Genomic DNA, 25,246 nt, shown 5'->3' with positions numbered 1-25,246 from the left:
TTGCCAAATACTTGCTATGTGTCTTTCTTATTACAGTAAGTGTCAGTTGACTGCGGATGATGGGTGTGTGTCTTTGTCTCTCTCAGTCTCTGAAGTCAATTCTATGGTGATGAGTCACTCAGAAAGAGCCTGGGTTTTTGAGGTGAGGAATGTGATTGACACTGCGCTGCACTGTGCGTGCGTGTGTGTGCGTGTGCGTGTCAGTCATCCAATGGTTCAAACTTTGAACACCCACACAAACACACTCAGATCATTACAGGTACATTATTGATGGTTTCATTTATGCCTCAGTTCAAATAAAGGACCGTTGGACTCTTGAGTGTCAACAATCAACGAATCCCATGCGCCCAACGGTTTACCGCGAAAACCATCAACTCGCGATGAACCGGTCAATAGAATACTAATAATGCTATAAATATTCCAGCCATTTAATGAGTTCATTTTAGAGATGAGAGGAGAGAAGTGGGGAAGAGAGAAACTACTAAAGGAGCGTCTCATTGGTTTACTGGCCGCTGTCCGTGGTGCTGAAATCCGTGGTGCTGAAGTTTCGGTCTCGAGGGAGTGGATGGCCTAGAATAGAGCAGACGATTTATAAAATCACAAGTTTCTGTCTGGAGCTCACTTCCATTTCAATCCAGCAAGATGGCACCAGCCTCCTCAGAAGCCTCCCAGCATTTGTGTTGAAGGCAGTTCGATACGACTATAGACTCATAGTGTGTGCAGAGTGCATGATCAGAGAGCGTGGCTGGGCCGGGTCTATACCGATAGTGAACTGGCTATTGATTAATGAGATCAGTTACAGTACAGACGTGGTGCCATCCGGACAGACTGGACTCGTAAACTGAGCGACTTTTAACTGGCGCTTTGACTTCTAAACACACACACACACACACACACACACACACCACACACCACACACAAACACACACACAGCACCGACAGGGCGAGTTTGGGCCCGCGTAGCAGCTGTCATTCGCCGACTGCCCTTGGCGAGGCACCGTCCAACGGACCGCCACGGAATAGGAGTGAGACCGGGGACGGTAGCGGCTCGGCTGGGACCGTTTTTCAACAATTGTTTAGACTTTTGTGCTTGTACCCATATTAATGTTGTTACTTTTTTCTTACTTTTTACATTCTGTGGGATTCAATCCATTCGTTAATGACGGAACAAGTGTTCACCGAAATATAGGCTACCGTCTGCCCGTTGCGTGGAAGGAATGGAGGGGTCTCGAGGGACTGGACCCCGTGCCCCAGTGAGTACGTGAGTGAGTGTGACAGCAGGCGGGAGTGGATGTCTCTGCGCGCTCGGAGGAGTCATGAAACTGTAAAGGGCGGCGTGAGCGCACCAGATTTTACGCAGAAAGAGGCTGGTTCAGAATGATTTAACCCGCGCGGAGCGTTCAACCGGCGAGTGGACCCTCACGTGGGAACGGAGAGCAGAGAGTTTTATATCCCCGGGGTCTAATTACTGGCACGTGGAAAAGTCGAGATGAAGTTGTGCAACAGGGGCATGATGATGCTCATGACTACGGCGGGTGCGTTCTGCGCGTTCAGCCTCATGATCATCGCGGTGGGAACCGACTACTGGCTGTACTCGCGCGGGGTCTGCCGGTCCAAGTACGGGGACGACAACGAGACCATCCGGAAGAACGAAGAGGTGTTGACTCACTCCGGTCTGTGGCGCACCTGCTGCACGGAAGGTAAGGATTATAGGCATGTGTTAACCGAATGCCAGCCGTCAGATATGGTCACTTTTAAACAAAATGTTCTCCAGGCAAGCTGTTCAGCTAATCATAAAATGTGATTAAGTGCTTTAGCACGTAACATACAACATCAACAGCTCACACTGATTGGGTTCATGGATTAGATGACAGGTAAGGTGTGTAAACTTGGTCATTGATGGGATCTGGACGTGTCTGACAGTAAGACAGCCCACCATCGCCCCGTCATAACAAGTTGGCTATTGACATGTAAAGTGGGCTATAGCCTATGTGTGTGACCCCTCTCGCTTTTTCTCACCTTCACTCTCTCTCTGTCTCTCTCTCTCTCCATCTCTTTCGGTGTCTGATGACCTATATCAGTTAAGCATCAAAGTGGTTTAATGGGGGGGTAATGGAGCGTGCACCGTTAAAGAACATCAATGTGCCAAATGTGTGTGTGCGTGCGTGCGTGCGTGTATGTATATATATACACACACACACACACACACACAATAACAGCACTGAATAATAACAGCATTGAACTGGACTGGAAATGTCACTCAAGCGTTAAAAATGGTGTATGCGTATATATGCACAACATTAAGCATGTCCTCATGAGCTATCTAGGGTGGACATGCGGGCCTACAAAGACTTTTTAGAAGGGATTGGTGCTAGGAGTCATTTCTGAACAGCACCCGCAGTCTACTTCATCATCTCTTGGTTTTACACACCAACAGGAAAGATTCAACTAATGTAGTCAGAAGAGCATGATGATTTTCATCTAACAGATTCATAACATATTGCAAAAGAGTCAAATCTGTGATGAAAGCTGTGCCAACCAGCCACACGAACGAATAAAAGGCAAGTGTGCCTTAAGGGCAAGGACAGGCTGTTTTTCACTGCGGCCAAAAATAAACCATGTTTTGGGTTGATCAGTAAATCAGCATCCTGTTTTCCTTGTGATGCCTCCCACTGAGAGGGTAGAATGCTATTAAACTGCTGCTCAAATGGGATTTCGGCTGTTAACTGCGTCAGGGCTGATGTGATGAGAGTGGTGTTAGCTTGGTCGCTAATCCAATCATATAGAGTCGTTAGTAGCATTAGCTAAAGAGCTAATCACTTCTTCTCCCACAGTGGCCACACATGGACTCAGAATGCTAACCTGATATGGGACGTTTCAAACAGAGATGTTGTTTTGCCAGAAGCGTTCTATGTTCTTCATGGTAACAACGGACAGTAAATGTAGATTAAATCCAATGTTAAACCAAGGTTTATGGTTAGGTTGATTTCAGGTGGGTTGTCAATCAGAATCAAAATCAGAATTCTTTTATTTGGCCAAGTATATTTGCACATACAGGAAATTGACTTGGTGAGGTTGGTGCATGGACATAAAAAACAAATGGCAGTGGAATCGCTCTCATTGAAAGAATGTAAATAACAATACAATACTACAGGCTAGCTGTATTGACAGAATGCTGTTGCCAGAGAATGTGAGGGCTCGTCTTTACCCCTGCTATTTATATTATAGCCTTTCTCTCTGTCTGTCTCTCTCTCTTCCTCTCTCTCCCTCTCTCTCTCTCTCCCCTTACATATCATCGTGGCTGTAAGCTTCTATTTATGCTAGCAGTTTGTCCCTCTCTGGTATCCATCCGGCCATGCCTGAAAAATGACCCGGTCAAAAGTATCAGTTGGTATTGAATTACTATCGTAACCATGGGGATACGTAGTCACATGATCAATATGAGAAATCAATACAGCAGTGGGTAGAGCAATCGTAGTGATTGTCATGTGTTATCTCCACGTGTTCCACATACCCTACCCTAACATACAGATCAACTGACACACACACACACACACACACTAATCACACGTGCCATACTCTACAGCAATATCCTGAGACATATTTGTCTAGCTCCGCCAGATTCCACACTCTCTGTCAAACACACACACACAAACACACATACACAAACACACATACACACACACACCCACACATACACACACAAACACACACACACACATACCCACACACACACACACACACACACACACACACACACACACACACACACACACACACACATACAGTTAGGTGCATATATATTTGGACTCTGACACAATTTTTGTTATTTTAGCTGTTTACCAAAACATATTCAAGTTACAGTTATATAATGAATATGGACTTGAAGTGCAGACTCTCAGCTTTAATTTGAGGGTATTCACATCCAAATTGGAGGAAGGGTTTAGGAATTACAGCTCTTTAATATGTAGCCCCCTCTTTTTCAAGAGACCAAAAGTAATTGGACAATTGACTCAAAAGCAGTTTCGTGGACAGGTGTGGGCTATTCCTTTGTTATTTCTTTATCAATTAAGCAGGTAAAAGGTCTGAGTTGATTCCAAGTGTGACATTTGCATTCGGAAGCTGTTGCTGTGAATGCACAACATGTGGTCAAAGGAGCTCTCAATGTGAATCAGGCCATTCTTACGCTGCAAAAACAAAAAAAATCCATCAGAGAGACAGCAGCAACATTAGGACTGGCCAAATCAACAGTTTGATACATTCTGAGAGAAAAAGAACACACTGGTGAGCTCGGCAACACAAAAAGGCCTGAATGTCCACGGAAGACAACAGTGGTCGATGATCACAGGATCCATCACATGGTAAAGAAAAACCCCATCACAACATCCAGCCAAGTGAAGAACACTCTCCAGGAGGTAGGCATATCATTATCCAAGTCTACCATAAAAAGAAGACTTCACAAGAGCAAATACAGAGGGTTCACCACAAGGTGCAAACCATCCATAAGCCTCAAGAATAGAAAGGCCAGATTAGACTTTGCCAATAAACATCTAAAAAAGCCAGCCCTGTTCTGGAACAGCATTCTTTGGACAGATGAAACTAAGATCAACCTGTACCAGCATGATGGGGGGAAAAAAAGTATGGAGAAGGCTTGGAACTGATCATCTATAAAACACGGTGGAGGCAGTGTGATGGCATGGGCATGCATGGCTTCCAATGGCACTGAGTCACTAGTGTTTATTGATGATGTGACAGAAGACACAAGCAGCCGGATGAATTCTGAAGTGTTTAGGGATATACTGTCTGCTCAGATTCAGCCAAATTCAGCAAAGTTGATTGGACGGCACTTCACAGTACAGATGGACAATGACCCAAAACATACTGTGAAAGCAACCCAGGAGTTTTTTAAGGCAAAGAAGTGGAATATTCTGCAATGGCTGAGTCAATCACTTGATCTTAACCAGATAGAGCATGCATTTCACTTGCTGAAGACAAAACTAAAGGCAGAAAGACCCACGAACAAACAACAACTGAAGACAGCTGCAGTAAAGGCCTGGCAAAGCATCACAAAGGAGGAAACCCAGCATTTGGTGATGTCCATGGGTTCCAGACTTCAGGCAGTCATTGCCTGCAAAGGATTCTCAACAAAGTATTAAAAATGAACATTTTATTTATGATTATGTTAATTTGTCCAATTACATTTGAGCCCCTGAAAATAGGGGACTGTGTATAAAAATGGTTGCAATTCCTATAGGTTTCATACAATATTTTTGTTCAACCCCTTGAACAACCCCTTAAAGCTGAAAGTCTGCACTTCAATTGCATCTCGATTGTTTCATTTCAATTCCATTGTGGTGGCGTACAGAGCCAAAATTATGAAGATTGTGTCACTGTCCAAATATTTCCGGACCTAACTGTACACACCCGCCCACACACACAGACACACAGTGAAATATACATGCATGTTTGTACGCATGGACAGGAAGAAAACATTCTGTTTTCTCTTATTAGGAACGTTTAGAGGTGTGTGTAAGGACATCGACCACTTCCCTGAGGATGGCGACTATGAACAAGACGCCGCAGAGTACTTATTGCGTGAGTATACAAACACACACACACACACACACACACACACACACACACACACACATACACACACACACACACACACACACACACACACACACACACACACACACACACACACACACACATACACACACACACACACACACACACACACACACACACACACACACACACACACACATACATACACACATACATACACAGACACACACTCACTTCTAAAACCATGGAGGTTGTGGTGTTTCAGTGGCATCATCTTTCGCAGGTGATGTCATACGCCCCTGGGCGACACACTCAAAGTGTTGCAACAGCTGCTCTCATCTCTAATCAGCCACACGCACACACACACACACACACACACACACACACACACACACACACACACACACACACACACAGAACATTTGCTCTGGTCAAAAGTAGCATGTGCGATGTGCCTTCCAATTGAAATAGCAATGACCAAATTCTCTCTCTCTCTCTCTCTGTCCTATACTTTAGGAGCGGTGCGTGCGTCCAGCCTCTTCCCCATTCTCAGTGTGGGCCTGCTGTTCCTAGGAGGAGTGTGTGTAGCTGCCAGCGAGTTTTACAAGAGCAGACATAACGTTATCCTCACCGCTGGCATACTGTTCGTCTCTGCAGGTCAGAATAATCACTCACACACACACACACACACACACACACACACACACACACACACACACACCAACCCACACAAGGTCCTACTTATTATCCCAAACAAACACAAACAGGTACTCAAAAGTACCCCAAATAACCCCAAACAACACAAGTATCAAATTAACCAAATGATCAGTTCAGGTTCACGTTTCGGTTTGGTATGTGATATATTGGGTTCAGGATTCTAGAATGTAACGATAGCAGAGATGATAAAAACAAAGTATGAAAGAAATAGATTGTGGCAAAAACATGCTACAAAATGTTTGTGCATTCAGTCAATTCAGGAAGTGAGATATCAGCATAATTCGAAAACTGAAAACGTTTTGACATGAAAAGCTTCCTATAGTTACATTTTTATTTATTACAGTTTCTTGCATCTATTCAAAAATAATAAACAAAGTACATGCACACGCATGTGTGGAGCATTGTAAATGCAAACACAAATAATTGATATCAGCATGTACAGTATATACAGTGAGTGCACACACATCAGTGCACACACATCAATTCAGTTTAAATTCAGTCAATAAAGAAAATACATTGAAATTGCAATTCAATATTTTAGAATAGAGCATACATTCTCAAATATTGTTCAATAACTTGACTATGGGAAGCTTTTCATGTCAAAACTTTTCCAGTTTTGGAATTATACTGAAATCTCACTTCATGAATTGACTGAATGCACATTTTGTAGCATGTTTTTGCCACAATCTATCTCTGCTATCGTTACATTATAGAATGCTGAACCCAATATATCACATACCAAATCGAAACGTGAACCGGAACTGATCATTTGGGTGGTTTTGTGTTGTACTGGCTGCAAGTTTGTGGTTGTTTGTGGTACTTTTAGGTACCTGTTTGTGGTCGGTTGGGTTAGAATTAGGGTTAGGGTTAGCTGTTTGTGGTCGGTTGGGGTTGTTTGGGGTTGTTTGTGGTAGTTTTAGGTACCTGTTTGTGGTAGTTTTAGGTACCTGTTTGTGGTTGTTTGTGGTAGTTTTAGGTACCTGTTTGTGGTCGGTTGGGGTTGTTTGGGGTTGTTTGTGGTAGTTTTAGGTACCTGTTTGTGGTTGTTTGTGGTAGTTTTAGGTACCTGTTTGTGGTCGGTTGGGGTTGTTTGGGGTTGTTTGTGGTAGTTTTAGGTACCTGTTTGCGGTCGTTTGGAGTTGTATTTGGGTACTTTTAGGTCCTGTTGGATACCTGTTTGTGGTTGTTTGTGGTTGTTAGGGGTACTTTTGGGTACTTTTGGCTACCTGTTTGTGGTCGGTTGGGGTTGTTTAGGGTTGTTTGGGGTGATTAGTAGGACCCCCACACAGACAGACGCATGCATGCATGGATACACTCGTTGAAAGTACATTGAATTGATTTTGGCATTCAATTCGGTTGATACAATATTGGATCCAGTCCTTCTCCTTGTCCCTCTCTCTCTCTCTCTCTCTCTCTCTCTCTCTCTCTCTCTCTCTCTCTCTCTCTCTCCCTCTCTCTCTCTCCCTCTCAGGCCTTAGTAACATCATAGGCATCATTGTGTACATATCGGCCAACTCGGGCGACCCTAGCCAGAGCGACAGTAAGAAAAGCTACGCGTACGGTTGGTCCTTCTACTTCGGCGCTCTGTCCTTCGTGCTGGCGGAGATGGTCGGTGTCCTCGCCGTTCACGTCTTCATCGAGAAGCACCGGCAGCTCCGCACGCACGGCCGCCCCTCCCTCTCCAAACCGCCCCTCTCCCGAGGCTCCTCCTACTACCGCAACCGCAACCGCTACCGACGCCGCCCCAGTTACCGCTGCAACTCCCTACGAATCCGCGACTCCTCGCCGATGACCAAGGTGGTCACCACGACGCCGGTGGGGGCGGAGTTCATGCTGTATGCCCTGGCTCCCACGGACAGCAAGCCTAACATGGCCGCCACCAACGGTCCAACAGTGGTCCTCCCTGCCGGAGTGATGGACGCTGGGAGGAACTTCCTGCCGACTGTCAACAACAAGGAGACGTTACCGAGCAACGCTGCCAACAGGAAGACCACCCCGGTCTGATATGGTCAAGGGGTTGAGAAGAGAGGAGGAAGAGAACCAGTCGGGGAGGGGTGAAAGAGTTGGGGGAGGCTAGGGTATGATAGATAGAAAATTAAGCAAAAGAGAGGGTTGGGGAGGGGCATAGAAAGATAGATATTTGAGGAGAATGAGAGACTAAAGAAAAGAAGGAAGAAGGTTCCTCACAGAGCAATGACTCACAGACTCAGACAACAGTCTGAAACAGACCCCTGGAGCACTGAGTAACATACATGGGAAATACATGGATCATACATGGATCATAAATGCGACATACATAGATCATACATGGGACATACATGGATCATACATGGGACTGAGACACACTTTACATAAACAATGTGTGCAAAACATTCATGAAGCTCATCAGTAGTTTCAGCTGTTGGTTGCATGCCTGTGTGGAGGAGACTCATTTCATTTTATGAGAATATCTCCAACAACTCATGAACAGTCAGAATTCCAAGCATCTGTAAACCTAAATATTGCGTTATTGGCGAAAAATGTTTCATTGTGAATAGAAAATAAAAGTGTATAATTGATGTGCATGCGTGTGTGTGTGTGTGTGTGTGTGTGTGTGTGTGTGTGTGTGTGAGAGAGAGATTGCTTGCTTCTGTAAGTGTGTTGATTGCTGTATTGCTGTAGTATCTGCATCACACACACACACACACACACACACACACACACACACACACACACACAGTAGTGGAGGCTGGTGACTTGAAACATTGAGGAGGATGGGAGACTTGACATTGATGGTAAAGCTGGTTTTTGTCTAACATATGATTTGAACCTAAAACATTTTTTTTATAGACATGTACAGTATGTTTTATAGACATGTACAGACATGTTGGGGAATGGGACCAGTTCATGTAGGGAATAGCTGAGCAGTGTGCAGGATAGGCTCATTATGGATGGATGGTGAAGAGTTCAACTCTTCCATTTAGGACAGGATTTTACTGAGAAGATAAACACCACCAGTGTGACTGACTGTAGATAGAGTAATGAGAGAATTTGGCAGGGCTACTCACAGTGCTTGGAGAGGAAACATGAATGCCCCAGGGGAGGAGAGGGCACTCTCCTTCATTCTTGTTCTCTCTCATTCTCTTTCTTTCATTCACTCACTTCATCAAATGTACCTTGTCTTATTCGCTGCGTTCCATTCCAGGGATCCCAGCATGAATCCAAGGTTATTTCACCCTTAGAGAACAGTACTGGTAATATATATTTTTTATTTTTTTTCTTAGTGTTGTCGTCAGAGGTTCCAAATGGGGTAAAGCCTCCATTATTACCCCTTGTCCCTGTGGAGCCCCCTGGTGGCCGAGTCACTCCTGACCAATGTTCAGAGATTCACTGAACAGCATAGGCAAAGCTTGATACAGACACATTTCAATGAATCTGACTGATGATAACTACTCTCATATGCAACATATCTGAAATGATTCACTTATCTAAACTCCAGGTGTGTAATGAAGATGATACATTGAGTGTTGGTATTCTGGATAATAAAAAATTACAAATATTACTATTAGGTTAAAGTGGAGATTGTCATCTTTTATTTGATGGTTTCACCATTCAGAAATTACAACACTTTTTTATGCCTCCACTGACACACACACACACACACACACACACACACACACACACACACACACACACACACACACACACACACACACACACACACACACACACACACACACACCCTCCTCCACATCTAATCCATATCCTGTCCTCTTCTCTGATGACGGAAGCATAATGCTGAAAATAGCACCCCATTAAACACAGAGTAGAGGAGGGTGTGTGTGTGTGTGTGTGTGTGTGTGTGTGTGTGTGTGTGTGTGTGTGTGTGTGTGTGTGTGTGTGTGTGTGTGTGTGTGTGTGTGCGTGCGTGCGTGCGTGTGTGTGTGTGTGTGTGTGTGAGAGAGAGAGAGAGAGAGAGACAGAGAGAGAGAGAGAGAGAGAGAACAGTGTCTAACCTTGCCGATGTACTGTAGTCGTAACATCCCAAATACAGTGCGTCTGTTTACATGACATATAAGCTTATACAACACACTCTCATTGGCTTTAAATGTAAATAAGTTAAGTTTTGTAAATACGTTTTAAGTGCAGTAAAGATCTCAGGTGTTGAGATTTTGAGTTTTGTGTTTGAGACATTTTGGCTGTGTGTGTGTCCTGGGAGTGTTTGTAGTGTGTGAACAAGACACCTGCCTCCGTCACCCTCTCAGGTGTCTCAGGTGGAGGGAGCAGGCTCAGAGCCTGCAGCCAAAATCCCACAAAAAGACAAAAATACATAACATAAATAAAGGATAACTCTCACTCTCTCTCTCTCACTCTCACTTTTACGTATGTACTTTGATATCTGTGGGCTAAATGCTGTGCCAACACTCCAGCTCAGCAGGGGGCGGTAATGCTTGACGCGACAACTGTCAACCATGCCGTCGAAGAAGAAAATTCCTCCGCTTCCTCCTTCACCTTCAGCTATCCGATCCCGCCATGATGATGAGACAACGAGGAACAAGGGGAAGAACGTCGATACGGATTTAAAGGATTTAAAACACGATCAACATCATCTGGACACACAGAAGACGTCGCCTGGAAATAATACGCGTCGTTTTGGAGAACAGGCTTCGCTAAGTGGCTATCTGACTGGCTACTTTTGATCATTCGCAAATTAGCTAGCTAGCCAAGTTGAGCTAACGTTAGCTTCGGGTATTATCTTTGTTTTTATTTTGAGTGGTTGGTAGGCCGCTGGTTTTCTTCTCATAGTTTTATAATAGGTCATCGAACCGTGGATTGCCAAAAACGTTATAAATATATGTGAGGACTGCGATCGTGAAAGGGATCCCTGTGAACGTTTTAGCTTATTTGTCGTGGATTTTCGGTTTTCGGGACCGATTGAAGATTTGGACTGCGCCATACGGCGGAAGAGGGAAGCTCGACCTCGCATGGACTCCGTCGCGGTGCCTCGCTGCTGACAGCGGCAATCAGGCCCGTGTTTCGCGATAGACTTTTCGGGACGGACCTAGCTCTGAAAATTCACAATGGACACGCCTGGAATGATGGTGTTCTTGTGTTTTATTGGACTATAAAAGAACTGACAAGGCTAAAGACGCTGCTAGGCTGGTGTTCTTGCCAAGTCTTTCAACACCAGCTTTGGTGTCTCTTGGCCTGAAACAAGGACTTTATTTGTGCTTCCTCCCCCCCCCCCTCTCCTTCGCTGAGTTCCCGTTTTGTCCGACATGTTGAATGTTTCCCCCACTATCATGACAGCTTGTGAGAGAGATGGTTGATAGAATATAGACAGACCAGAAGCTTGCCCATCAGTTTCACGCTGGTATTGTTTTGTTATTCTAACTAACTTGTGTTTTTCCTGTTGAGTAAGTACTTATAGTGGTGTGAAAAAAATGTCGTGTGTTCACTATAAGTTTTCCTCCAAACTGGACTATAACACCGTCACGTTCGACGGACTCCACATCACGTTGAGCGAGCTCAAGCGGCAGATCATGACCCGAGAGCGGCTCAAGGCCACCGACTGTGACCTGCAGATCACCAACGCCCAGACTCGAGAAGGTACGGTATTTTCTGACCAATTCTGCTCCATTTTTAAATAATGCATTCCACCTATAGACTCAGAAGTATTGATGAGGAGAGTACCCTAGCATTTATGTCGAAAAACAGTGTTTGTCAGGTGTGCTTTCGACTGGGTGTTTTGACAGGGTGGTGTTAATGCAATGCAATGAAACGAAACCATGTCGCTTTTAATAGTTGTATGAATGTTTATTAGAGCGCACCAGAGCTGAACACTGCTTTTCCATTTCCTCTGTCGATCTGTCTTTAGAATACACCGATGACGAGGCTCACATCCCCAAGCACTCGTCGGTGATTGTCCGACGCACCCCCATCGGCGGCATCAAACCGTGTGGCAGAACGTTCATTGTGTGCGTATGACATTTTTGGAGTCACATTTAATTCTTTCTGAATAAAATGCATATTGCAATCTTACCTAAATCCAGGAAGGATAAATCTATTTATTTATTTATTTTTTGATATATACACATAGTCAGATGGTTCCTTCGCCTGAAAGTAGTACATGATCCAGGAAAAACTGTAATCCACGTTTCATCCTTAAGCAAACTTCAGCCACCGCTAAAAAAAACTAAAAACAAACAATGGGTGTGAATGGGAGTTCATCTGTGGCCAAAGGTCACTACCGACCAAGTCAGAAAGTTCATTTGAGTTGAATTCGCCGTGCAGTGTTGAACTTTGTCCATTGCTCCCATAGATTTTTTTTCTTAGCGGTGGGTAAAGTTAGCTGAAGTTAGTAGTGGCTATTTAAACAACTCTGAACCATGGATGACAGTTTCTCCTGGACTATGTCCTCCTTTAATGGTAAGGAACCATCTGGAAAAAAAACGATCTATCCCTTTAAGAATGACATCATAGAGAGTTTTGTAAAGTGTTGTAAAGTTACTCACACCGTTCCCCCTGTGTTGTTTTGTTTCTAGTGATCGTTCTGAAATGGCTGTTGGATCCACGAGACCCGTATGTAAACCACACTATCATTCCCTTTTTACATTTTAGACATTTAGCAGACGCCTTTATCCAAAGCGACTTACAACCAAGTACGTTTGTCTTAAGAATGGTCACTGTGTGCTCCATGTAAACGCTGTTCTCACACTGTAGGCTTAGTGGGTCAAATCAAAGGCACACTTTAATAACTCTGTGAGTTCTATATCATGTGTGGTGGTTGGCCTCTACTGTTCCTTGTGTGTAAATGTGTTATTTCACATGTGACTGGTGTTCTGTGTCCTGATTGACAGATAACTGAACATGTTGTTGACTGTCATCCCGAATGTATTTCATACTGAAATGGTTATATGCCGGGTAGCCTGCTTCTGAACAGGCATATTTGTTTGGTTAATGATAAACTGTTTTTGACTGAAAAAAAAGATATTATTATTGCTTATTTATTTTCAATGGAAGTTCTGCTTTTCTTTCACTTGGTGTCATAGCAATTACTAAGTTTGTGACTGAGATTGACTGTAATTCTCATTAACAATAAGACTAATGTGGTAATTGTGTGTGTGTGAGAGTGAGAGAACGTATGCACGTGTGTGTGTGTGTGTGTGTGTGGTAAGTGGTAATATGGCTTCTCCACTCTCCTAAACGTACATTTTAATCACCCTGATGTTACACACCACGCATAAACTGATTTACATTTTTCCTGTCCAAATGCAGAATGGAAATGTTGTTCTTACATCTGATTCTGAAATTAATATGGACTGGCTATGCTTGATCTGTTGAGCGTAAATAACGTCTTTTACTACGAAAATGCAATGCATTCATTCACGTTTTTGTCTACTCTGCAAGAATCGCAGCTTACTGCTAAACTGTATTTGTCACTGTGGAATTGAAAAGAAAAGAAAAAAGCCAGTGATAATGATATCCGTTATGACATCACTGAGGTGCTATTATGACATCACTGAGGTCTACATCACTGTATCAAGAGCCTTCCGTGGTTCCCATGGTGACAGTGCTGGTGTTCCATGTTCCGCTGTAAGCTGCAGAACTGTCAATAAAGCGTTTGTGTGTTCTGTGAGAGAACTTTGCACCAGACCCTGTGTGTTCCCTTTGCAGTGTTCCACCAGCCCTGTGTAGCTGCTTCGCCACTCTGATGATGATGATGAGTTAATTCATAAAACAAACTGAGACCTCACCACCTCAAACCCCCACCCCCTTCCAATTCGTGGACTATTCAGTAGTTATTGTAGTAGACATTTGTTTTATCAAATGCATGTATTTTAGATACTAGTTATGTGTTACCGTCCTGCTAAATATTAAAGGGATAGTTCACCCCAAAATCAAAGCTTGACAGACATGATCAAACTTCAAGAAGTTATCTAATGCGGAGCTGAGCCACGTCATTCCTAGTGTATATCCATTTTTATGGGTATGAAGCTGTCTGATAAACGTTGATTTGGGGCTGAAATATCCATTCAACTATCGTCTATTCACACTCTAATGGTAGACTTTTTAGGGTGGTTAACTTGATAGTGAAAACCTTCTTCCGGGCTAGAGACCACTCTGAATATTAATTCTCAATCGGACACGGTTGACGGGTTGAATCTCAGAGGTTCTTCCTCAATTCCTCGCCTCCTTCTCTGAGCGCACTGGAGGAGGAAGTCCGAGGTGAGCCACCTCAGATCTGAGGCGAAGGGAAAGGACGGGAGGAATCAAGGAAAGGCTTTTGAAATTCCCCTCCAGGCTAGGCTTAACTAGCCAGTCCTCCCCCTCCCTCCCCTCCCCTGTCGGTCTTTCCCTCCCCAGGCTGTAGTAGTGTTGGTCTGAGGTGAGCTGAGGGCAGGTATGGGTTCCAAGGTGATGCTGTAATTCTGCTCATGGCGTGCTGGGGTTTGAACTGTGTCAGTGGTCCTGAGTCATCATCGTTGTCTGCACGTTAACTCTGATCATTATTCTGATTCTCCTCCAGACTGACTCCTCTCCGTCTATGTCACTGGCCCAGCTCTCCAAGGTACTGTGTGTGTGTGTGTGTGTGTGTGTGTGTGTGTGTGTGTGTTGACATCCAGTATCCTTACCCCCTTGTTTTACCAAATGTATTTATAAAACCGATGCCAGTTTCAATTCTTGGTTGTCCTCTCCACGCAGCCTTACCTCCTCCTCCTCACCGCTTTCCGTCTTTCTCTCCTCATTAATCCCCCTGTCGTCTCCGTCTCAGACTGCTAACCTGGCCGAGGCTAACGCTTCAGAGGACGACAAGATCAGAGCCATGATCTCTCAGTCCAACCACGACTATGACCCTATACAGTGAGTAGACACGTGTTGTGTTGTCGTATCTAGGGTGTAGTGTCTAGTATCTAGGGAGTAGTGTCTAGTATCTAGGGAGTAGTGTCTAGTATCTAGGGAGTAGTGTCTAATGTCTAGTGTCCATCCAGATTCCTTAACTTGTTATGATCCAGATTCCTTAACTTGATCCAGTGAACACACACTCACAATCTGTCTTATATTCATGTCCGTGTTAAACATGTCGCGTTTCCTTCAAAACAGGACTAAAAACGTAGTTGTTTGTAGTGTATCGTTTGTTTTTTCTGTGTATCCATGTATTTTTTTATTTTTCTTATTTTTTTAAACAAACTCAGTTCAACGCGCTTTGAGATGGATCAATGAAATAAAAACGTGTTGTTGTTGTTGTTACGTTTCTCCTCAGTTACTCCAAGAAGGCGGTGGGACCCCCTCCCGCCCACTACACTTGCTTCCGCTGTGGGAAGAGCGGGCACTACATACGACACTGCCCTATGCAAGTGGTACGGACGCTACACACACACACACTATACACTCCCTCCGTCTTACAGATGGTCAACGATCACTGGATCTCATTGCTTTAACTTTAAGGCGGTGCAGGAGGCATTTTCCTCCTGCGCCGCCTGTCCTCTCTCCAATAGGATGATGCGTGAAGGCTTAAAAAAAATAGTGGTGCTTATTTTACAGTATAGCCTATAATTTGAAAGCATCCCAAGACAGTGTTATTTGAAAGCAATCATTGTCTGCTTTTGTAAACCAAAGTAGCCTAGTCTGTGTGAGCTCTGAAATTAGGAGGATTAAAAAAGATGATCCTGCACACAATGGGTCTCTATCCCCCTCCATCCCACAGGCTCTTTGACGCACGCTCGAACAGAGGAAAGTTGGCCTTGTAAGCTGTTGTTAGATGACATTATAGCTTATGCTTATTTTATTCGCGCGGACCGTACATTTACTTTGCTTTATTATTAAAAGGAGCCCACAGATTTGGCTTAGTCGGGAGCTGGTTGGGAGTCGTGGTGACGAACGGGAGAAGGAGGGAAGCGTAGTTTGCGCGAGGTCCTGTTTGACAGTAGCCGACAGTAACTGTTTGAATCGCTTTCCGCCCCGGCCGTTTTTACAATGACATTGTCACGACGTGGGAAAGCGGATACTGGGAAGGAACAACCCAAGAATAGCCTACAGAAAAGGTTCCAAAAGAAGCCCGGGCTATCAGATGTTCCCTCGTGTCCGTCCTGTCTCTCAGACAAGTTGGATCATTGCCTCTCTCTTGCCCCATGTTGTAGTGTTGTTGATTCACTAGCAGCCCAGCGACGGCATTATTTGAAAGCAATCAATCAATGTTTATTTTCGTAAACTGACGTAGCATAATCCTTAGGTCCTCCGACCTTTCAGTCCCCTGCCTATCCTGACCAAGTTAACCCACGTTACGCACTCATGCTTGTAGTTTTGACGACATGAGTGATTTGTTTGATTGGTGTGGATGTACGAATTTCCCTTGCTTTATTAAATAGCGTTATTTGAAATCGGCCCACAGATTTGGGCGAGTTGGGAGTCGTGATGAGAGCGCAGTTTGTGCAAGGCAGGTGACTGTTCGTAATTGCTTAGCCTGTTAAATTCGTTGTCAACCTTGCTTTACTCTGGATGATCTGCCTATTTGAGAGACAGCCCATTGAGCGCGAGGGTTTGAGGGTAGGAGTTGAGGTAGGCTCAACGCGGATGCACAGCCGTTTTTACGCCGCGGGCACGGACGCACGGCGCACGCTATATGGAGAGGGATGCCCATGGAACGTTGCTCCAACTTTGTTTCATTAGGAATATACACGGATACTTATGGGGAATGGAGCACTTTTACACTTATCTAAACGACTTACAGTGATGTCAGCAAGATATGATGTCATGTTAGTAATGCCTGTTGCCCTGTGTTACCGACCACCGAAAAAAAAGAAAAGAAACAGAACTAATTTACATATCACACTCTTGGGCAGTCTGGGTCGTTTAAGCCAAACGCTGATAGGTTGAGAACTGCAGGAGGTTACTTATTGCACTCTCTTGCTAAAAGGTCATTTTCATGTCTATCATATAATGCTCTATGTAGCTGGGACCAAAGCTACATCCACACGGCATACAGCATCAAATGGATTGTCCTTCTCAGATTCAGCCCATTGTTTTTCAGTGTTGGTGATGGATTTTGTGTGTGTGTGTGTTAGGATAAGAGTGTGGAGGCTCCCAAGCCGGTGAGGACCAGTAAAGGTATCCCTCAAAGTTTCATGGTCAAGGCAGAGCCGGGAACTAAAGGAGCCATGCTGACCAGCACTGGAGAATACGCCATACCTGCTATAGACGCGTACGTCACACGCACACACACACACACACACACACACACACACACACACTTCTATCTTCATCTGTTTGTGATTTACCTGTTCCTAAGGTAAAATGGTAGTTAACGCCGCGTGTTTGTGTGTCCCGTAGTGAGGCGTATGCGCTGGGGAAGAAAGAGCGTCCCCCGTTCGTCCCCCGGGAGCAGTCGTCCTCCGAGGACGAGTCTGATCCAATCCCCGATGAGCTGCTCTGTCCCATCTGTAACGATCTGATGACGGACGCCGTGGTTATCCCCTGCTGTGGCAACAGCTACTGTGACGACTGTGAGTCCGTCCATGTACATCTGTTATATCACACACACAACCGTATCGATGTATGTCTCATGTGGATGTTTCATCTGTAAGGACCTGACAGACAAGAGATGTAAGAAATGTTGAGGACCATCCGGACGGATAAACGTCCACTGGTTGTGGCCTTGGTCCATCAGTCCCATCCACATACAGACAGGTCTGCGTCAGACGTGTTCAGCTCTCATAGGACACAGCTACTTCAACTTCCGTCTGTCCGTGTTCTGCCCCTCAGGTATCAGGACCAGCCTGCTGGACTCTGAGGAACACACCTGTTTCTCCTGCAAACAGTCTGACGTCTCGCCCGATAATCTCATCGCCAACAAGTTCCTACGACAGGTAAGACTTGTGGGACGCGTCGTACGTCCGCGTCCGGTGCGTACGACGAATCGACTTTTGAACGTTTAGAGATCCGATTTGGTTTGCGTGACATCCGTTTCTTTCTGTCTTTTTCTGCTCTCTCTTCCTCTCAAGGCTGTGAATAACTTTAAGAACGAGTCTGGCTACACCAAACAGGCTCGCAAGGCCCAGCTCCAGTCTTCTGCCCCGCCCCAGCCACGCCCCCAACCTCTCAGGACCCTCCCCTCGAGACAGCAGGACCCGCTCATGGCCAACTCCCGCCAGCAAGATCCCCTATTGGCCAATGCTCCACGTCCCCCTGCCGCCAACACCCCTCCTCCTCCTCCCACCGTCACTCAAACTCCTGTCCCGCCCACTGTCGTCCCGCCCACTGTTGAAGCGTTGGAAGTCACAGCCCCTCCTGAGCCCGTCCCTGAGCCCGTCCCTGACCGCCCCTCTCCACAGCGTTCAACAAATCAGAACGAGCCCCCGCCTCCAGGGTGAGTCGTCATGACTACAGAAAAATAGTCATTCTATCAGCTACGATACACACACACACACACACACAAGACAGCGTTGGATTGCTGGTCACCGGCACTATATATATCCCATTTAGCTGACGCTTTTATCCAAAGCGACTTACATTGCAGTGAGTGCATACATTTCAGTATATATAACACTATTGATTACTGGTCAGGATTGATAATTGATTGAGTATTGTTTGTTGTGTTTTTCAGTGAGACAGAGAGCGTGACTGCTATGCTGCCTGAGGTGCCAGAGAGACCTCCAGAAAGGGGACCCGAGGTGAGAGAAACTTCTAATTACCCTTTATAGAGGCTTCTTTGACAGCATTTATAGAGGCTTCTTTGACAGCGTTTGTAGAGGCTTCTTTGGCCTGTTATTATGTCATATAAGCCTTTGTATACCTCGTCTAATCTGTGTGCATTTCAGAAAGCGATTTTTGAAACAAACTCAATTGGAAGTCCTGTTAACAGATCACATGAATTTCCTTCCTCTCTGATTGGTCCCTCAGGGCTACCACGTCCCTGTGATTGGTCACCCACCGCCAATAAGGCCTCCACATCCTCCTCCTCATCCCGGAGGTAAGAAACTGGCTATATGATATACATATTCAGATGATCATAATAATAATATTGGTTGAGCTAAGCATGCTTGGTTCTCTGTGTCGTCGACAACTTAGAGACCTCTCTAATCTGCCTCTTGTCTCTCCTTCTTCTCCTCCGTCCCCACCCCATCATCCCTCCCCCAGGTCAGCAGGTGCGCCCCCATGGCCACAGAGGAGGACCCAGACTCCCCTGGGACAGGTGAGGAGTTAGACAGGTAGTATTTTTGAAGTGTATTTTTGATGGTGTTATTCACCTGAAACTGAAACCCTTTTCTCCCCCTTCTCAGACCCTTCAGACCTCGAGGTGACCACCCCCCACCACGCCTGCAGATGCCCCCCGCCCCTTCCCTCGCACCCCCCCACTACCAGACCCCATCCCTCTATCCGCCACCCCCCCTCTCCATGCCCCCCCAGTCATACCCCCCACCCTACGCCACCGGCCCGGGTAACCCCCCTCCCCCTGTCAACTACCCCCCCCAGTCCCTCTACCCCCTTGGGCCGCCTGGAGTCAGTGCCCCCTGGCCCCCATCCGTCACCCAGCCCCCCCTCAGCCACGGGCCCCCGCCCCTCACCGGACCCCCTCTCTCCAAGGAGGAGTTCTACAGGCAGCGGCGCCACCATCAGGAAGAGTGAGTAACTACATCACCATATAGAAGATGTCTTTTGTGATTTTGCCCATATAACTTATCATGGGATGTCCGGTCTCGTGTGTGTGTGTGTGTGTGTTGCCAGGGTAACGTCAAAGCTGGATGAGTTCACCAAAGACTTTGAGAAGGAGCTGTTGAAGTACAGGGGAGCCCCCAAGAGACGGAGGAGATCGTACTCCAGGTAACATCACCCCTCTCACGAAAGGCACAAACAAATAGTTTGAATTATTTCATCTGAGTACCACGACCACACACATTTATCAAATGGCACTGACTTTTATGCCCATCTCCCACTCTTCTTCCCCTTTCTACCTCGTTTTTATCTTCCCCTTCTCTGTTATATATCCCTCCTCCCTCTCTCTCTCTCTCTCTCTCTCTCTCTCTCTCTCTTCCCTCCCTCCTCCTCTCATGTCCAGGTCCTATAGCCGTTCTCCCTTCAGTAGAAGTCCCTACTCCAGGTCCCGCTCTAGATCCAGATCCAGATCTTTCTCCTACACGCCAAGCCGCTCTCGATCCCGCTCTCGTTCCCGCTCTTACGCGCGCTCCCCGTTCCGGCGGGAGAACGGCCGAGGAGGTCGCAGCCGCAGCTACGGGCGCTCTCGCACCCGGTCCCGCTCGCGCTCCCGTTCCTATGGTTACCGGCGTTCTGGGTCCCCGCGTTCCCCACCCTACCGGGGAGGCTGGGAGGGGGGTGACGGAGGGGGCACGTTCCGCTCCCGTTCCCGTTCTCCGGGGGGTTACAAGAACCGCAGCCCGGGTGGGCGGAAACCGCCTCCTAGAGAGCCGCCTCCCTACGAGCCTAAAGGTCGCCCTGACCTCAGTCCTGGGGGGCGGGAGCGCTGGGAGAGGGACAGCTACCGCCAGTGGGAGAGGGAGTACAGAGACTGGTACAACAAGTACTACAAGGACTACAACTCCCATCCCTCGCTGCACCACAGGGGACGCCCACACGGAGGCAGTCGGGAGCGGCTCTCCCCTCCGCCCAGGGATTACTCCCCCCAGGGAAGGGGTAGGAGGGGGGAGAGAGGCCCCTCCGGGCTACACAGACCTCACCATGGGCCTCCCTCCTCTCTCCCCTCAGCCTCTGGTCGAGGGGGCGCTAGTAAAGAGCGCACACAGGGTGGGGCTAAGACCTCGGAGGGAGGGTCGAAAACCCTGAAACCCAAGAAACTGAAGAAGAAGAAGAACGGGGAAGAGGCGGAGCTGACGCACCAATCAGTGGACCGCGGGGATGCCACCCCAGTCAGGGACGAGCCAATGGATGACATCCCTACCCCCAGCAAAACCACTCCCATTTCCGCTAAAACACCAACCACCCCTGTCAAGGCTTCAGCCAATAAAACTGCAGGTCTAGCTGGTAAAACCCCACCCAAGTCCAGCAAGACCCAATCAGAGAAGGGCAAGAAAGAGAAGGGCCAGAAGGTGAAGGTGAAAACGGACAGCAAGCTGAAGGGTGAAAAGGTCAAACGGAAGACAGGAGATGGAGCATCTAAAAAGAAAGAATCTTCCTCCACTACCAAACTCCCCAAGACATCTCGAACCAAACCTGACGATTCATCTCTGAAGAAGGAGAAGGAGAAGGGGAAGGAGAAGGTGAAAAGCTCTGTGAGAGGAGGCCTGGTGAAACAGCCCCCTCATTCATCCCGCACCAGCCTCAACCTCCCCCAGGACCCCCTCAAACCCCCCAGCGATGTCCGGGCCAGGAGAGACCTCCCTCACGGAGGTGGGCTACTCCCACGGCCCCCCCTCCCCATACCTCCCGCCAACACCCCCCCCTCCCCAGCCGAGAGACGCAGGAGAGCAGAGGAGAGGGTGCAGGGTGCCCCCCATGCCAAGCTACGCCGGGTCGAGGGGACAGGGGCTGAACCCCAGCCCCAGAGAGCTTTGGCACCTCCAGCAGCCTCCCTGGAGAGGCCCGCTCTGCTGCCCCTCCCGGTAAGCCGGGAGGCCGGCAGAGGAGACGGGGACAGGCTCTTCAGACCCAGGCCTCTCATGGAGCTCCAGGTCAAACCCTTCCCTCAGCGGAGGATCAAACTGAACAGGGACCTGGGGAGGAAGACCAGCACTGACAGACCAGCCGAGGAGAGACCAGCATCGATGGCCACCACGGGAGGAGAGAGACCAGCTACCCCACCAGAGAGGGGCGAGGAGAGGGACAGGGACAGGGAGAGGGACAGGGACAGGGATAGATCAGGCTCTGGGGAAGGAGGAGTCCCCAGAGAGAGGACCGTGACGGCCGGAGAAAGAGTAGCGGTGACAGTGGAGAGGACATCATCAGGAGGAGAGAGATCCGTGAAGACGGAGAGGAAACCCTTGGCGGTCGGAGGAGCAGGGAGATCAGTCTCCCTGGACAGACTCACCATAGGGGAGAGATCAGCTATCACAAGGGTACCAGATCCAGAGGAGAGACCAGCCTCCTCCAGGGAGAGATCGACGACCTCTAAGGAGAAAGCCGCGACATCGGAGAGAGCGGCGAAGTCAGAGAGGTCCTCGTCCAGAGAGAGATCCGCCACGAGGGAGAAGACAACGGCGTCCTCGGAGAGAGCTGCGAAGTCAGAGAGGTCGGCGTCCAGAGAGAGATCCGCTACTCGGGAGAAGCCTCGTCCGACGTCCTCGGAGAGATCGGCGTCTATGGGAGACAGAGCGGCGGCGACGCCAAGAGAGAGCGGAGCTAAAGAGAGACCGGCTCTAAAAGAGGTGTCATCTGCCGAGCGTCCAGGAAAGACCAAACCGGCGAAGACCAGGGGGAAGATCGGCCGGAAGGGTCTCTCCGCTGAGCGCTCGACCGCTGTCTCTACCACTGACCGCACGGCCGACCGCTCCTCAGATGGAGCCAGGCCAACAGGCTCCACTGGGTGAGTTTCTACAACAAAACAAAAAGTTCAAACCTGAGGGTGTAGCTGCCCTTTAAACTGTTTAAACCTTTATCAGCTTAGCTCCCTTTTCATGTTTGAAATGATTGTGGCAACCCCTCCAGGGCTCCAGACTAGGCTTTTATCCCGGTGAACGTTTTCCTTTGGCACCACCAGCACATGATTTGGTCACAACAAATTTGATCACGCAACAGAAAAAATGAGTAGACTAATAATTTTTGGAAAAATGTATTTGACATTGTATTCATAGACAACTTGTGCTACAGTATGTGTGTGTGTGCTGAACATTCCTCCTCTCGTTACAATGGTCAATATCCCTAAGACGTATTTGGATATTATGTTTTTGTGGGTCTCAACTCAGGGTTTGAAGACACTAACTTTGAATGTGTGTTTTACCGTTTTCCAGCAGCCGATCAGCGGAGGAGAGGCTGGACCAGGGGAAGAGCGGGTCTAAAACTTGGGACCAGAGCCAGAAGCAGAGGACAGCCAGCCCTGGCCCCGGCCCCAGCCCAGGGAGGGAGAGGGACCGGGGGGCCGACAGGGACCGGGGGGGCGACAGGGTCCTCATCCAGGCCCCTCCTCGCTCCAAGTGGGAGAAAGACGAGCAGGAAGACGAGGAGGAGGAGGAGCGGCGTTCTGGGTCTGGCTCTCGGGAGTCCCGGGAGAACGGCACGACAGTGTCCAGACCGAGAGACGCTCTGAGGAGAGAGGCCTCTCCACCGCCGCAGCCCAGAGAGAGAGACAGGGAGGTGCAGTCAGACGCTCCGAAACCGGCCAAGACTGAGGGGAGAGGGGGAAAGGAAGAGAGGCGAGGGGTCAGAGAGGAGAGAGGGTCCAGGGAGGAGAGTAGAGGGTCTAGGGAGGAGAGCAGGGGGTCCAGGGAGGAGAGTAGGGGGTCCAGGGAGGAGAGCAGGGGGTCCAGGGAGGAGAGTAGAGGGTCCAGGGAGGAGAGCAGGGGGCCCAGGGAGGAGAGCAGGGGGTCCAGGGAGGAGAGCAGGGGGTCCAGAGAGGAGAGTAGAGGGCCCAGGGAGGAGAGCAGGGGGCCCAGGGAGGAGAGTAGAGGGCCCAGGGAGGAGAGCAGGGGGCCCAGGGAGGAGAGCAGAGGACCTAGAGAAGAGGGGAGAGGCGTGAGGGAGGAGGGGAGAGGAGTGAGGGAAGGCCAGTCCGACTCTACCAAACCAGCCAAAACCGAACCCAGGGGGGCGAGGGAGGAAAGAGGGGGGCGAGAGGAGGGTAGGGGAGTTAGGGAGGAGGGGAGAGTAGGAGCAGTGAAGGATGAGGGTAGAGGGGGAGGGAGGGATGAAGGGAGGGGGGGAGGGAGAGAAGAGAGTAGAGGGCCCGGCCCTGAGCCCAGAAGGCAGCGTCTCTGCTCCGACCTCGGCCGTGAGATGGATGAAGCCGCCTTCGTTCCAGACTACAGCGAGGGGGAGGGCTCAGAGGGCGAGAGGGGGAGGAGCCCCAGCCCAACCGCCTCCCAGAACAGCCAGAGCGCAGTCTCCCAGAGCCCTGACCCTAGCAACCACAGCGGCTCGGCAACGACGGAAAAGAAGAAGAAGAAACATAAGAAACACAAGAAGCACAAGAAACACAAGAAACAAGACGGTGAGCTTGAGCAGAAGGAGAAGGAACACAAACACAAACACAAGAAGAAGAAGCACAAGAAAAACAAAGAGAAAGACGGAGACACGAAGGAGAAGTCGGATAACGAGTCTGTGACCGTTTGAGAGGACTGCTAGTTTCTTTAGCATTTAGCTAACGGCTACAAATCACCCTTGTGGTACATGTTCAACCTCCCTAAACAGATCAAGTATCACAGCTTTCCTTATCCCCAGTCCCACCAATTGGTACGATGAGAAGAGATCCCCTATCAGTGGTTAGGGGCAACTTCTACGTGTTTCCAGACCGATCCTACCAGTGTTTCTATCTCAGTGATAATGTGACCCAACTGTATAATATCTCCTCAATTTGTATATGCAGGTTTTCTGTGAATGTTTTTTGTAAAGACGGTGCAGTATTTTGTATGACTTGGCTCAAAGGTGTGTGTATGTACCCTGGTTGTATATTATATTTCATCATGCACATGTGAAACTCAGGCGAAGAGAATAGTGACAAAGAGAAGTTACTGTTCATGTTTTTTTATTAAAAGGTGTTTTTTTTGCCCTCAAGATGATTCCCTCGTATTTTTTGTGGATTGTCTGTGTCTCATAGTTCAGATGCATTCCAGTGACGGTCACACATATCCATATGTATGAGTCTGGTACAGTTTTAGAAAAAAAGTGATATTTTTATCGATCAACCATCACCAAGAGAAAACAGATAGACTGGATCTGTAGCGTTCTCACCATGTGTGTATATAAACTCAAACTGAATAGTGATGAAGGTACATAGCGACTGGTTTTGTTAATGTTTACCCTTATATTCTCTTACCTTTCTCTCATTGAGTTCAGAAGTCTGTCAGTGAATATA

General features: G+C 47.7%; 2 protein-coding genes across 2 annotated transcripts; both read left to right on the top strand.

Annotated features, from left to right (window-relative positions):
- Window positions 1-1,489: 1,489 nt before the first annotated feature.
- On the top strand, window positions 1,490-8,292 carry LOC310822016 (voltage-dependent calcium channel gamma-3 subunit-like; the record flags this gene model as incomplete). Its single annotated transcript, XM_083694305.1, has 4 exons — window positions 1,490-1,700; window positions 5,512-5,595; window positions 6,088-6,228; window positions 7,760-8,292. 4 exons carry the CDS (start codon window positions 1,490-1,492, stop codon window positions 8,290-8,292), a joined length of 969 nt encoding a protein of 322 aa, XP_083550431.1.
- A 2,508-nt stretch (window positions 8,293-10,800) lies between these two features.
- LOC310821600 (uncharacterized protein) lies at window positions 10,801-24,945 on the top strand. Its single transcript, XM_083693694.1, has 17 exons — window positions 10,801-11,877; window positions 12,146-12,245; window positions 12,813-12,849; window positions 14,798-14,839; window positions 15,044-15,132; window positions 15,533-15,629; window positions 17,334-17,470; window positions 17,599-17,771; window positions 18,031-18,134; window positions 18,270-18,634; window positions 18,872-18,938; window positions 19,168-19,237; window positions 19,405-19,459; window positions 19,548-19,889; window positions 19,993-20,088; window positions 20,324-22,762; window positions 23,187-24,945. The coding sequence occupies exons 1-17, from the start codon at window positions 11,712-11,714 to the stop codon at window positions 24,502-24,504; spliced, it is 5,697 nt and encodes a 1,898-aa protein (XP_083549820.1). The 5' UTR covers window positions 10,801-11,711; the 3' UTR covers window positions 24,505-24,945.
- Window positions 24,946-25,246: the final 301 nt, after the last annotated feature.

Source organism: Argentina silus (genome assembly GCF_951799395.1).
Source record: "Argentina silus genome assembly, chromosome: 22".
Lineage (NCBI taxonomy): Eukaryota > Metazoa > Chordata > Actinopteri > Argentiniformes > Argentinidae > Argentina > Argentina silus.
Note: the sequence above shows the minus strand (reverse complement) of the source record. Positions and strands in the feature narration are given on the sequence as shown.

Coding starts and splice junctions, on each gene's coding strand:
- LOC310821600 (XM_083693694.1), top strand. CDS start 11,712: ATGTCGTGTGTTCACTATAAGTTTTCCTCCAAACTGGACTATAACACC. Junction 11,878..12,145: donor CAACGCCCAGACTCGAGAAG/GTACGGTATTTT, acceptor ATCTGTCTTTAG/AATACACCGATGACGAGGCT. Junction 17,772..18,030: donor CAACAGCTACTGTGACGACT/GTGAGTCCGTCC, acceptor TCTGCCCCTCAG/GTATCAGGACCAGCCTGCTG.